General features: G+C 49.5%; 1 protein-coding gene across 1 annotated transcript; it reads right to left on the bottom strand.

Moving 5' to 3' along the window:
* Nucleotides 1-4,017: 4,017 nt before the first annotated feature.
* LOC116834397 (homeobox protein MSX-3-like) lies at nucleotides 4,018-8,065 on the bottom strand. Its single transcript, XM_032796445.2, has 2 exons — nucleotides 7,050-8,065; nucleotides 4,018-5,805 (listed from the first exon to the last, which is right to left on the bottom strand). Exons 1-2 carry the CDS (start codon nucleotides 7,480-7,482, stop codon nucleotides 5,384-5,386), a joined length of 855 nt encoding a protein of 284 aa, XP_032652336.1. The 5' UTR covers nucleotides 7,483-8,065; the 3' UTR covers nucleotides 4,018-5,383.
* Nucleotides 8,066-12,307: the final 4,242 nt, after the last annotated feature.

Raw genomic sequence — 12,307 nt, 5'->3', positions numbered from 1 at the left:
GCATACTGCGTCAGTTGAATAAACAGTTGGATTCCACTGTGCCTGTATGGTTCCTTCATACCCTATTTGTTGCTTAAAAAGCAAGAGACACAACACTTAAGCAGCAAGGCAGGGATCCTAATCTTGGAATATAGTCAGGAATAGGGAGCAGCCTGGGGACAGTGCAACTAAAATGGGAACTGCACCTTGCAACACTAGGACTATAAGTGATCTGCTCACTTAGAGAAAAATTGTGTTAAAAATGTCTGGCACTTTGGGGGAAATGGACTTGTTTGATAGTTCAGTAGCAGACTGGCCCATCTCTCAAAAGAGATTGGAACAGGATAGATGAGCGAATGGTATAACTGATGAGAAGAGAGTCAGTTTTACTGAGTATAATCAGTTAGGCTGCTCAGCAAGTTGCACATTTTAACAGCTTTTTAAACTTGCAGCTGAAACATTTGCTGATTATGTGGAAATTTTACAAGCTCATCTATCCCTAAAAGCCATGGTGATCACAGTCATTCCTGCTTTTATAAATGGAGTCAAAAAGGCAATGAAAGAATTTCTGAGTATGTGATTGAATTAAGGAAAGTAACAGGGCATTGCCAGTTTAGAGAGAGTTTAAATGGTGCAGAAAGAGGCTAGTTAGTGTGTGATATGCAAAATGAAGCACCTAAAAACAATTATTGACTGAGGCTGATTTGGCCCTAAAACAAGCACTATAAATTGCTGTTTCAGTGGAGACAGCCTAATGGGACTGTCTCTTCCCAGTTAGGACAGTTAACATCATCTTTAATATCCTGCCAAGGACTGTCATGTCTTTAAGAGAGTCTAGGCAGCTAAAAGACTGGGCCAGAATAGGGGAAAATTGTTGAAATTAAAATGTGTGTAACTTTTTATGGTTGGAATGTTTTCATTGTTTTCCTTTTTTATGCAAGCTTAATAAAAGGGATTTTAAAGGTGGTTCTTCACACTGGGAGCTGGGGCCCACAGTCCAGAGCCCCCTGTAGGCATTTAACATTGTAACAGGAAACAAGGACTTTAAATACCATAGCTCAGTTGCTCCCTAGACTCCCACTCTTTAGCTATACACAACAGCCTGATATAGCCTTTATTGGGAGGGATAAAACACACCCTTTGCCGTGGGTTAAACCACTGTTTTGTAGACATTTGTAGAATGCTGGGAATGTGGGTCCATGTTCTTTCCTGGCTCTGGTGGGGGAGTGTGGTCTAATGAGTAGAGAAGGGATCTGCAAATTAACACTCCTGAGTGGTCTTTGCTTTTAAATGATGCTTTGCATTTACAATGCGCTCATTAATCTGTGGGTCTCAAACCTATTTGTGAAGAGGGGTGTGTTAGAGTAGCCCCATTTTGAAGACATGGAGCATGATTCATCAGTGCTTTGTGGCCCCTTTGTGTTGGCTGAACTGCACCTCCATAAAGGGATGTACAAGCTGTCTCCCCTTGTCTCCTGTGGCAAATACCTCACTGGTGCAGGAATTGGGCCACCCTAGCCAAGCACACAGATTTAGCATGGATGTTCTCAAACACAGTATGGCTAAGTGACTGAAAGGTAGGTCTGCCATTTCAGAGACCTGGGTTCTCTTCCTAGCTCTACCAGAAGTGACCTTGTGCAACTTTATTGATGCCCAGTTATCTGTAAAGGGGAGGATACTTGTCTCTGTCTTAAAGCAGGTGTATGAAGCCCTACCCGATATTAAGTGTTAGTGATTAGAGTTCACAGGCTTGTCTCTCCTAGCCTAGCTACTTTCCCAGTGGCCAAAGGAGAGCTATAGGGCTGGCGTGCTCCTGCCACCACCACCTTGCTTACACTATTAGTCTATCCAGTTGTTTGGAAACAATGAAGAAGACTCAGTGGGGCTTGGAAGCAAACTCAGTGCAGTAGGACTGTTCAAAAAATAACAAGTGTGTGCCAAGGGAGATTTCCTACGGTTTACAAATCTGAAGAGATTTTTATGGAGGTGATGAAAGGCACTGCCCTGACCCCACAACTATCCCTTTGCTAACATCCAGTTCCTGCTGCACAGCCCTAGGGATGTTTAAACTAGCATTGGAAATGTTTTTAGCATCGGTGAAAGTATCTATTTTTTATTGATCTGGATCTAAAAATGGCTAACCTAATTTGCTGAAACTTTCAAAAGAAAAGTTTGTTGACATAAGCAGCAAGTCTAGGGAATTACAATGGAAACGATTAGGCAATTTGAAATATTGGCATCACTACCACTTTGCCTGAAACATTAGTGTAATGGGGAGACTGTCAAAGGAGTGAGTCTCACATTTTGTCTTGAAAGCAATGAGATCTGGTTACTCTAATCTTTTCTCGGAAGAGATTCCACAGTTGAGGAGCTGTTGAGCAGAAATCTATCTCCATCTCTCATACCTTTCACTCCTACAGTGGAAAGTGTCATGGTTCCTGAGGAGCACAGCTGCTGCAGGATGTTATGGCCCCAGAGTCTTGAAGGCAACCCTTGCAGATGTGGCCCAACAGCACTACCTTAGAGGCTGCAGTAAAGCAGAGGCAGTTCAGAGCCCATCTACAGTCTCTGATAAGATAATGAAAACTCATTCAGATAGTACACGGGCAGAGCAGCAGGCCAAAGGGAGCCAGGCTAGGAAAGGGCAGGTATGGGGAGAAGCGGTTGAAGGACTGGGCATGGGAGGGCAGTTGCTAAAACCATTCCCACAGAGGCTTGAGTAGTGCTGTAGCAGTTGCTTCTTCAAGGGATGGATTCTAGCCCAGTCGGTGCAGAGTGTCTGGCATCCAGCAGGTGGCGATCGTGCCTAAAGGAAGAGCAAAGGCAGGTCTGGAGCGGCAGCCCCAGCCCCTTACTCCTCGCAGCCAGCCACGGTTTGAAACTTGACAAGTCTCCAAGAAATACCAGTAATTTCCTGTTCCGAGGGCTGACGCTGCCTAGCGCAAACACACACTGTTTGCTACACATTTAGAATCATGACAAAGTCTGAGACATGGGCTTCCAGTTCAGAATGGCTGCTAGGCACCAAGCCTTCCCTGACCGGGAGCAGGGCAAGTGCCTGGGACCCAGGGGGCTGCCTAACGGGCAGTGAGCTGTAGGACCACTCCCCACCCCAGCTTTCCTGGGAGCAGGAAGGGACCCCAGCTTTCCCAAAGCCTCCTCCAAAGGGGAGGGGCAGCGTGACGGGTCACCCAGAGAGGTGCAGTCCTCTGACAGAGTGCTAGGGCCTTCTCTGGCAGCACCTCAGGAAGCTTCTTAAGAGCTGTGGCTGCAAAAATGCTTAAAGCCCTGACCAGTGCCTGGGCTTGCCCCACTTCCTGCCAATGGTAAGCAGCCCCAAGCCAGGAAGATAGGCAGTGAGCTGGGGAAGCACCACAAGAACAGCAGCCCCTATATTGTGGGGTGGGGGGGGGTGAAGCAGGGCTGCAAAGTGCTAGGGAGTGGACCGGAGCCACTGCCTGGGGGCTTGGAGTGAGACCCTTAGCAAATGGGAGGCCTCCAACACCTGGAGAAGTGGCTCTGCTCTCCAGCAGGGCAGCTACCTCAATTCTGTTCACTCCTCTGAGATGGCTGGGGGGTTGCCTCTAGCAGTGGCAGTGCACAGTAGCTGGCTAGGTGCTAGGTGACCAGACAGCATCTGCAAAAAAATGGGACGGGGTGGGGGGTAATAGGTGCCGGTATAAGAAAAAGTCCCCAAAAACGGGACTGTCCCGTTAAAAATGGGACATCTGGTCACCCTACTAGGCGCTGGGGCAATGGCAGAGGTAGCTTTTTGCAGTACATCCAAAGAGCCCCAAGCATTACCGCAGCGGCAGGGCAGGAAGCAGTGCTGTGTGTGCAGCACAAGCTTGACACCTGCCAGGCAGGCCTCGCTAATCTGTGTAGTATTTTATAGGAACCCCTCTTGGCTCTCCCCAGCAGCCAGGCCTCATTGTGCAGGCTGAATATACCAGCTCTGGTTAGGAAATGGTTTGTTACATTTTGGGGAAAGCTACTATATTGTTTACAAAGAAGAAAGTTGTGAGCCGCAGGGCTGCCTTGATTAACTTAGAGGCTTTATTAACTGACTGCTTTGTACAAAACAGGGAGATTTCTGCCCCAGCCCATTCAGGGCTCTGTACAAAACCCCAACTATGTACATGGAATTAGCTCTGCGCCTTTCACATGGGCTGAAATGCACACAGCGTAGACACACCTGTGAGTCTTAGCGAGAGCTCACCTATAAACAGCTTAGCATCCTCAAACACAGCCCCCTAGTGAACCATACAAAAATCAGACTGTCCCCTATTTACAGCAAGAGAGCACTAAGGTACCTGGCCTCGAGTCACTACCAGCCCCAGGGAAAGCAGCATGGGCCTGGCAGAGCTCCATTCCCCAGTGAGGTGACTCCCTAAGGCCAACTGCTCATGGATAATGGCTGCATAGTCAGGCCCATTGGTCCCATACCTTGAAATCATGACTTGGGGGAACTCATTCATGCCAGGGGGAGCCTTGTGGGTAGTCAGGGGTGGGGGAAGGAAGACACTGAGGAGGGATGATTAATCAAACCCAGGCTGGTTCTGGAAGGATGTGTGTGTGTTAGGAGTGCAGGGGGGAGCAGTCTCTGCTTTGTGCTGTTTCACTTGTTGTCCTTCAATACCTTGTGCTCTGCCATGCAGCATCAGGAGCAGGGGAAGCACCAGGCTTCCCACGCAGTGCTGCAGTGTCAGTATCAAGCACAATCCCATCCACGGGTGTTCAGGCCACACAGTACCATCACATTGAGTCAGTCAGATCAGCACAGGCCAAAGACCTGCTCTCTGCAACCCCAGCATCGAGACCAGTGACTTGTGGTTGTTGTAAACACTCAGGGACAAGCTCCCCAGACTAGAATATGCTTGGAAGAGGGAGATGCTAACAGGAAAGGCCATTAGAGACCGATACGGGGAGATGGGAACTTCCTGTCATACTGTGATTGGGTCTCCCCTGTTCAGAGGCTGGAAGACAGGATCAGATTCATACCAGGATCAAGAGGAACCTGACACAGTTCAGAGCTAAAGTCAGCCCTGTGCCAGCTGGGCTAGGAAGCAAGTGCATTGCACTGGGTTGCTGAAGTGAGCGAGCCCATGGGGAAGGAACTTTTTCTCACCTACAGTCGGGGAGGCAGCAATCCTTCAGCACTGAAGCCCAAACACTATTCCCAGTGGATTTTTGTCTGCTGTTCCACAGCCAGGGACTGACCCTCGGCAGCTATAAGCCACTCAGAGCATGCTGGTCAGAAGGGGCCTAGTCCACAATCAGCAGCCAGCGAAGAAGTGGGTTTGCCAGCCCACATATTGTGCTGCTCGCCCTATGTGCAGTAGCGCAGACCGGGGGCACTGTGACCCAAGTGCTGCACATAGAGCCTGGCCCCTGCACCAGGTTGTTAGGACAGGTAGTACATGCCATAGGTGACTGGTGCTGTGAAGAGACCTGGGACAGGCTGCAGGGCTGCTCTGCCGGGGAAAGTGCTGGTGGCTCCGTACAGGGAGGGGGAGCCCAGGTGTGCCCCCAGCGGGAAGGGCAGGGCAAAAGAGGGCAGCAAGGGCTTGGTGGCCAGTTTGAGTTTCTCCAGCTCTGCTTCCTGCAACCTCTTGGCCTTAGCCCTGCGGTTCTGGAACCAGATCTTGACCTGGGTCTCTGTGAGATTGAGGGAGCTGGAGAACTCGGCCCGCTCGGCGATGGACAGATACTGCTTCTGCCGGAACTTCCTTTCAAGCGCCAGCAGCTGCGAGGTGGTGAAGGGCGTGCGGGGCTTGCGATTGTTCTTGTGCTTCCTCAGAGTGCAGGGTGGAGGGCTGGGCTGCCCTGCAAGGTGACACAAACAAACAGCCCGGCTACTTAGTGTGGAGCGGCCCTGGCCCAGCTGCCAGGTCAAAGAAGCGATCTCCAGGACCCTCCAGCCCTGTATTCCCACCCATGTCAGACATGGAGTCCATCCTGGGCTCCAGCCCTGCCATGAATGCGCGTTTCCCCAGTGGGGTTAGCTTTGGTGCAGGGCCTGGTCCCTCGGGGCTGGGAAGCCAGCATGGCACAGAGCAGGCCTTCACCTCAGTGACTGCACAACAGGTACTCACAAAGCCCCTATTTGGGGCTTGGAGACTCCCTCAGGCATGGGGCCAGGCATGCTGAACTGGGATGCGGATCAGGCACTGGCTATCAGGGAGCAGAGTGCTGTGGCACAAGGGCTCCATGCATTAGTCCCCAGGAGCTCGTGTCTCAGCTGGAGAGCAGGCAGATCCCTCCCCTGCCCGTGGCCACAGAGGGGCCAGCGTGCCATTCAGCTCACAGGGGCAGAGCTGCCTGGGGTCAGACCAATGGGGTTCACTGTGCACCTAGCCTGGGTGTGGGCAGAGGAGCTGAGCTCACAGGCAGGCACCAAGTGGTGTGAGCGGTGGCCCTGGGCCCAGATGGGACTCCCGAGGGAGGGGTGCAGACCAGGTCCAGGAGCCCTGCGCACCATTAGCAATGTACAGTGCTATTGGCAGGAGAGCGCACTGGGCCTTTCCTGCACTGTTCAGAAGTGAATGGCTGGCGAGGGCTGCTGGGGGCACGGAGCGATGGCAGGGCCAACGGCCTGGCGGACTCTACCACAAGGCTGTTGTCCCAGCAGGAGCCCGGGTCAAGCTGTGTTAATCACACAGGGCTCCTAGGCACAGAGCATGGGAAGCTGCAGCCGCCTCAGGGTCGAAGCGATGGCACTTGAGCTTCACAGCACAAGTGAGGCGCTGGGGTGAGTTAGGGTCCACTGAATGGCTGTTGTCTCCCCATCCACTATCCCTGCAGGCAACATGCCCTTCCCACTGGTGGGGCCGGGTCCTGACCATTCTGCTGTTCAGAGGAGGCCACAGGTGAGCCTGGCTTGGGCTCTCAAGTAGGGAGAGGGCCACATACCAGCAAGGGAGGGATCCGCACCCCATGAGTTTAGTGCTCCCTCGCTGCTCTGGCAGGCAGGGGAAGGGTCCCAGGGGTCCCGCTAGCTGGACTGACAGCTGCCCTGGCTGGCTCTGTGCTCTGACACGCAGAGGTGTGGGGTCATTTTAGGTACTTACTTGGTGGAGAACAGGCAGACTTTGCAAACCAGGAGTTGGGCTCCTTGTCACCTGGACTCTCCACCACCAGTGGCTGCTGCTTAGCCCGCTGCTCCGGGAAATCTTGGCCTGACTCCGCTGTGTACGAGCTGCTCCGGGCCCGGGTGGGTGGCGCTTCGGCAGTGGCAGCGGTGGGTGGCTGGTGTGGGCGACTGCTCTGGGGACACAGCTTGCGCTCTGTGATCAGCAGGGACTCCACACTGAAAGGCAGTAGAGGGCTGGAGGTGGTTTGGCCCCTGCATCCCAGTGCCTTGGAGCCCATCCTGGGCAGCTGCTCCTCAGCAAGGGGGCTCCCCTTGGCGAGGGTGGCCACTCCTTTGCTGGTCTCCGCGTGGGCTGACTCCGGGCTCAGCGACCTCTGGCCAGGATTCATCCTCAGGGAGGAGGGAGCCATAAAACTGCCGCGGGAGGCAAATGGGAGTCAGCCCTGCATACGCACCCCCAGAGGCTCCAGACACCGCCCCAGAGCTCAGGCCCAAGCAACAGCCTCAGGGGTGGGGTCCAGGCTCCAGGGTCTCAGCTCCAGCCTCAAGGGTGGGGTCCAGGCTCCAGGGTCCCAGCTCCAGTCTCAAGGGTGGGATCCACCCACTCCAGAGTCCCAGCTCCAGCCTCAGGATCCAGGCTTCAGGGTCCCAGCTCCAGCCTCAGGGTCCAGGGTCCCAGCTTCAGGGGTGGGGGTCCAGACTCCAGGGACCCAGCTCCAGCCTCAGGGGTGGGATCCACCTGCTCCAGGGTCCCAGATCCAGCCTCAGGGTCCAGACTCTAGGGTCCCAACTCCAGCCTCAGGGGTGGGGTCCAGGATCCAGGCTCCCTGCTTCAGGGGTGGGGTCCAGGCTCCAGGCTCCCTGCTCCAGGCTCAGGCACCAGCAGTGCGAAGTGCAGGGTGGGAGATGGGGTCCCGGGCTCCATGCTTGGGGCAGGGCAGCAGGCGCGCGATGGGACTCAGGGACCTTGCAGGCTTCTCCTGCACTTTAACAGCTATAAAAGTTCTGCCGCTCCTCTTTCATGTGGCCGCCCTCCAATCTCCCCCCTGCAGCCCGTGACGTGCCGGGCGAGGGGCTGCCATTGGCCGCCTACACTCTCAGGCCGAAGCCGCCTGGCTGGGGAGGGAGGCGGCCGGGGGGCGGCTGGTGGCCCCCGGGCTGCAATCTCTGGGAGCACAGTTCAGTGCAGTTAACAAGTAGGGCTGCAGCCCCTCTTCGCTCCATTGCTTGGCGCTTGTTGGCACCAGGGAGAGCGGCTCTCCACTAGCATTTCCCTGCTGATTTCACCTCTCCCCAAAATCCTGCCTTTGCACCCCAATGGGCCCATAACATTTATTTCGTCAGTCCCCACTAGCCAGAAACCTGGCAGCTCCCCGGTCTCCCAGCAGCGATGGCTGGGAGTCCAGCCTGCTCCAGGGGCTGCTTTGCTGTTTTCGAGGCTTGAGATTGTTCTTTAGCGCCCCCCGCCCCCCGCACTGTTTTCTTGAACTTTACTGCGACTTTCAGTCTGCTGTTTTATTTACAAGGGTAATTGCTAATTTATTACATTGGTCCTAGTGTTTCTGCCGTGCAGCTCGTCTTGGTCCTTCTGACTGTTGCTGCTTCATTTGAAAAGCACCGGGCAATCCTTCACCATAAGTTGGAGCATTTTAATAAGGCAGACAAGTTATGCTTTGGAAGGCGCCAGGCGCCGCAGGATCAAAAGGGAAGCTACCTCAGGGAGAATAGGCAACAGTTAACTCCACTTAATTGTCCTCCCAAAATTTAATGTCTAGTGCATGGCTGAAAGGACTAGATTCGCACACAGGCGGGCTTTTTATTGGCTGTTAACTGTTGAACTGCCGGAATGATTTGAAAAGCAATGAAGTTTGGTATTACCACCACCAATAATGTTTTCGTTGAGGGATAACATTAAATACAGCTAAAAGTAGACTAGTGCAGAGGCTGAAAAGGTCTTTTTTCTTTTCTTTTCTTTTCAGATTTACAAGAGCTTTCGGATTGAATGTTTGTTGTCTTTATTCCAGAACATTTGCTATTATAAATGGTACTGCTGTAAAAAATTCCAAATGTGCTACAGTATGTTGCAATCTATTAATCTGAAGGTAGATTTATGTTTGTATTTTTTTTTAATTTAGCATGTGTCAGAATTTATTCACTAATGTGACGCAACTCACAAAATAATGGCATATTGTTTTGAGAGAAAAATCCTGGTTTACCACTCTGGTCCGTAATGTTTTCTAATTAAGAAAATATTCTTCAATCTTTATTTTAAGATCTTTCAGTGGTTGCTTAATACAAAGTGGGCTATATTCACTTCAAACTTTTGCACGCACTGCTCTGTCTGCTCATATACCCAATAAACAGTTCCATTTGGTCAAATGGCGTATCAAGAATTAAAGGGAATCTGCATGTCCCAAGGAGGAGTGGGTCTGTGACACTGCACAGTCCGGCAGTCCACCAGCTTCAGGACAAGGCTCATACCTCTCCGTAGACTTAAATAAACATATATTCTGTGTGATTTTGTGCTCACCTAGGAGCACATGATGTGCTTGAAAATCTACTTGGTATCTGTAAAAATAAATGAATGTCAGGATCTCCAGATATTCTGATTTTGATCAAATAAGGTCTCAGAAGTTGTAAAACTTTATTCCACTTAATGTCGATATGTAAACAAATGTCTACAAAGGAATAAAGTCTGATGTACCTTTGTTGTGCCGTGGGCACCCTCATCTTTACAGAAGCAGCCCATGCATTATCCGATTGCTGGCCAACCCTGCTAATGTTATAAATGAGATTAGACTAACTACCTCTTTAACAATGTTTGACCCTGCTGTAACTCCTGGGACAGCGAGCGTGGACTGCATCCCCATGTGCTGCAGATCAGAAATGACTCGGGGTCCAACAAACACTCCAGATGGAGAGAAAGGACCCCAGGGGCCTTCAGGAATCCTGGGATGGACATTACACAGAAAACAAAATATTGGCTTTCAAACTCAAGAGTTGTCTGTGGAGGGAAATCCCTGTCTAGAAATCGCAGACACCTTTGTATTGAGAAAATTATGGCGTCCTTGTTTGGGCAAACTCTGGGAAACACTCAGCACAGCCTGCAAGATTGGGCATTTGTGAGCTGAAGGGCTGCACAGCCCAGACGGCAACCTGAAGCAGCTGAGAAAGACCACAAAGGTACATTAGTCCATATTCTGGGCCAGCCCTGCAACTCATGGACACTTCCATGGGAGTCTGGCCTGGCCAAGGACTGCGGGATTAGGCCCCTCGCAGCAGTTTGTGTTCTTATATCTCTGCCTATCTCCTCTTGAGACTGCAGACTTCAACTCCAAGAATATCAAGAACTCCCCAAAGAGACGCACAGACTCCCTGTTCATCTGGAATTGTTCTTTATGCATTCAGTCCCTCTAAACTCCTGACACTATGCAATATGGCTTAGCAGGACTGATGTCAGACAGGTAAGAAACACAGTGATATGTCACCGAGTCCTAACGAGCAAACAGCAACTGGAACTAGGTTTTATTCTTAGACAAAAAGTTCATTGGCTTGACACTTTTAAGATGTGTATTATTAACTGCTCTGCTGCCAGACTTCACTGACAGCTATCTGTGTGCATATGCTGTGTCTGTCCACAGTTGGCACACAATATTACAAATTATTCAGGAGGGGAGGGAGTATTTAAAAGTGCTTTATTTTGGTTTTGCATGCAAGCAGCTGGATCTAATGATCAGAGCACAGGACAATCCAGCTAGTATGTAAAATATATATAGATATACAAATGCAACAGTAATATCATTTTGAGCAATTTGTACCATTTAAGGACAGATTTGTAAACATATTGTTTTAATATCAATAGATGGCTCATGGTGAGAATAAAGGAAGGTCAGGAACATGAACATCCGTTGAGCCATGTTATCTAGTTACAAAAAATAAGGTCAAGGTGTAGGTAAGAATCATAGCTTTATGTTCAGGAAACCTACAAAATATTTCTATTACTTCAAAAAAACAAACAAACCCCAAACCTGTTCATTTAATTAAATCCAGACTTGTTTTCAGTTTATTGCAATTGCTCAGCAATGCTAAGGAAATTCAATTAAAACAAAGTTCTCCCCAGTGCAAATATAGAAGCATTGGCCGAAAATCCCACGACACAGGCAAATCTCCTGCTTCCGAAGGGTTCTCATGCCATATTGTAAGAACTCTAAGATTATAAAGACGGACTAAAGTGATTGTAGATAATTGTGTAAACATTGTTTCTTTAAAGATGGAGATTATGATAATCTGTTTTAGGAGTAGTAAACTTCAGTGTGCTTTAGGGCAAAGACATTTTTAATGAATATCATTTCATTGCAGGGATAGATTCTTTATTGATATGTTAATTTAAATATGTGCAATTATATATATCTATATATACACACACACTCACAGAGGCAAGGAGGACACACATATAAACTTGAATACCCTGGAATTTGTGAATTGTTTTTCTCTAACAAAGTGCAGTGGATAAATAAACTGACAAGCAGAAAAATCCCTATGAAATAACTTCCCATAAATGCTGGGTTTTCATCTGTATGCATGTCCTGGAGGGTTATATCCATGTTACCGTGCACAAGCCCTGGATTCATGGAAAAAATAGTGCAGAGTGACTTTCTAGCCACCGTACCTAACATTGAACTGAATGCTTTCCTGATAAAGCACTAGAATCAAATACAACTGGGCATTTGTCTTCTCGGTAAATTTTATCATCGTTGTTGTCATTTTGTGGTTATGTTTATGCGACTCCTGATGCTTAGTGCTTTGCATGTATGGACTGGAAGGACTTCTTTCCTGTTCCCTACAGCAGGACACACTATCTGTTTTCAGTTTGGTTCTGGTCTCTATGTGCCTAGACTTTTTTTCTGTTTGCCCACATTGCTGTGTCTACTGCTTATATCACACAGTAATACTTTTTACAACACACCTTTATATTCTGGCGCAGTCTCTTTAGCAGCCTCAGACTCTTCATCTGCTAGTTTAAAACTGGTAGCATCTTTCATTCTGTTTCACCTTGTTGCCATCTGTTCATATTGCAATGATATTTTCAAAAGGAAGGATGATGAATGAAGGGTTTATAATCTTAGAGTGCATGATTGACATACCTTAGGGTAGCTTCTTTCTACACTGAATTGAATGAAATAAATCTAGTTAGATTTGACATTGTGAAACAAAGACACACTCGATGTAACAACG

The sequence above is a fragment of the Chelonoidis abingdonii genome, chromosome 15 (assembly GCF_003597395.2).
Source record: "Chelonoidis abingdonii isolate Lonesome George chromosome 15, CheloAbing_2.0, whole genome shotgun sequence".
NCBI lineage: Eukaryota > Metazoa > Chordata > Testudines > Testudinidae > Chelonoidis > Chelonoidis abingdonii.
This window is presented reverse-complemented; position numbering and strand designations above follow the sequence as displayed.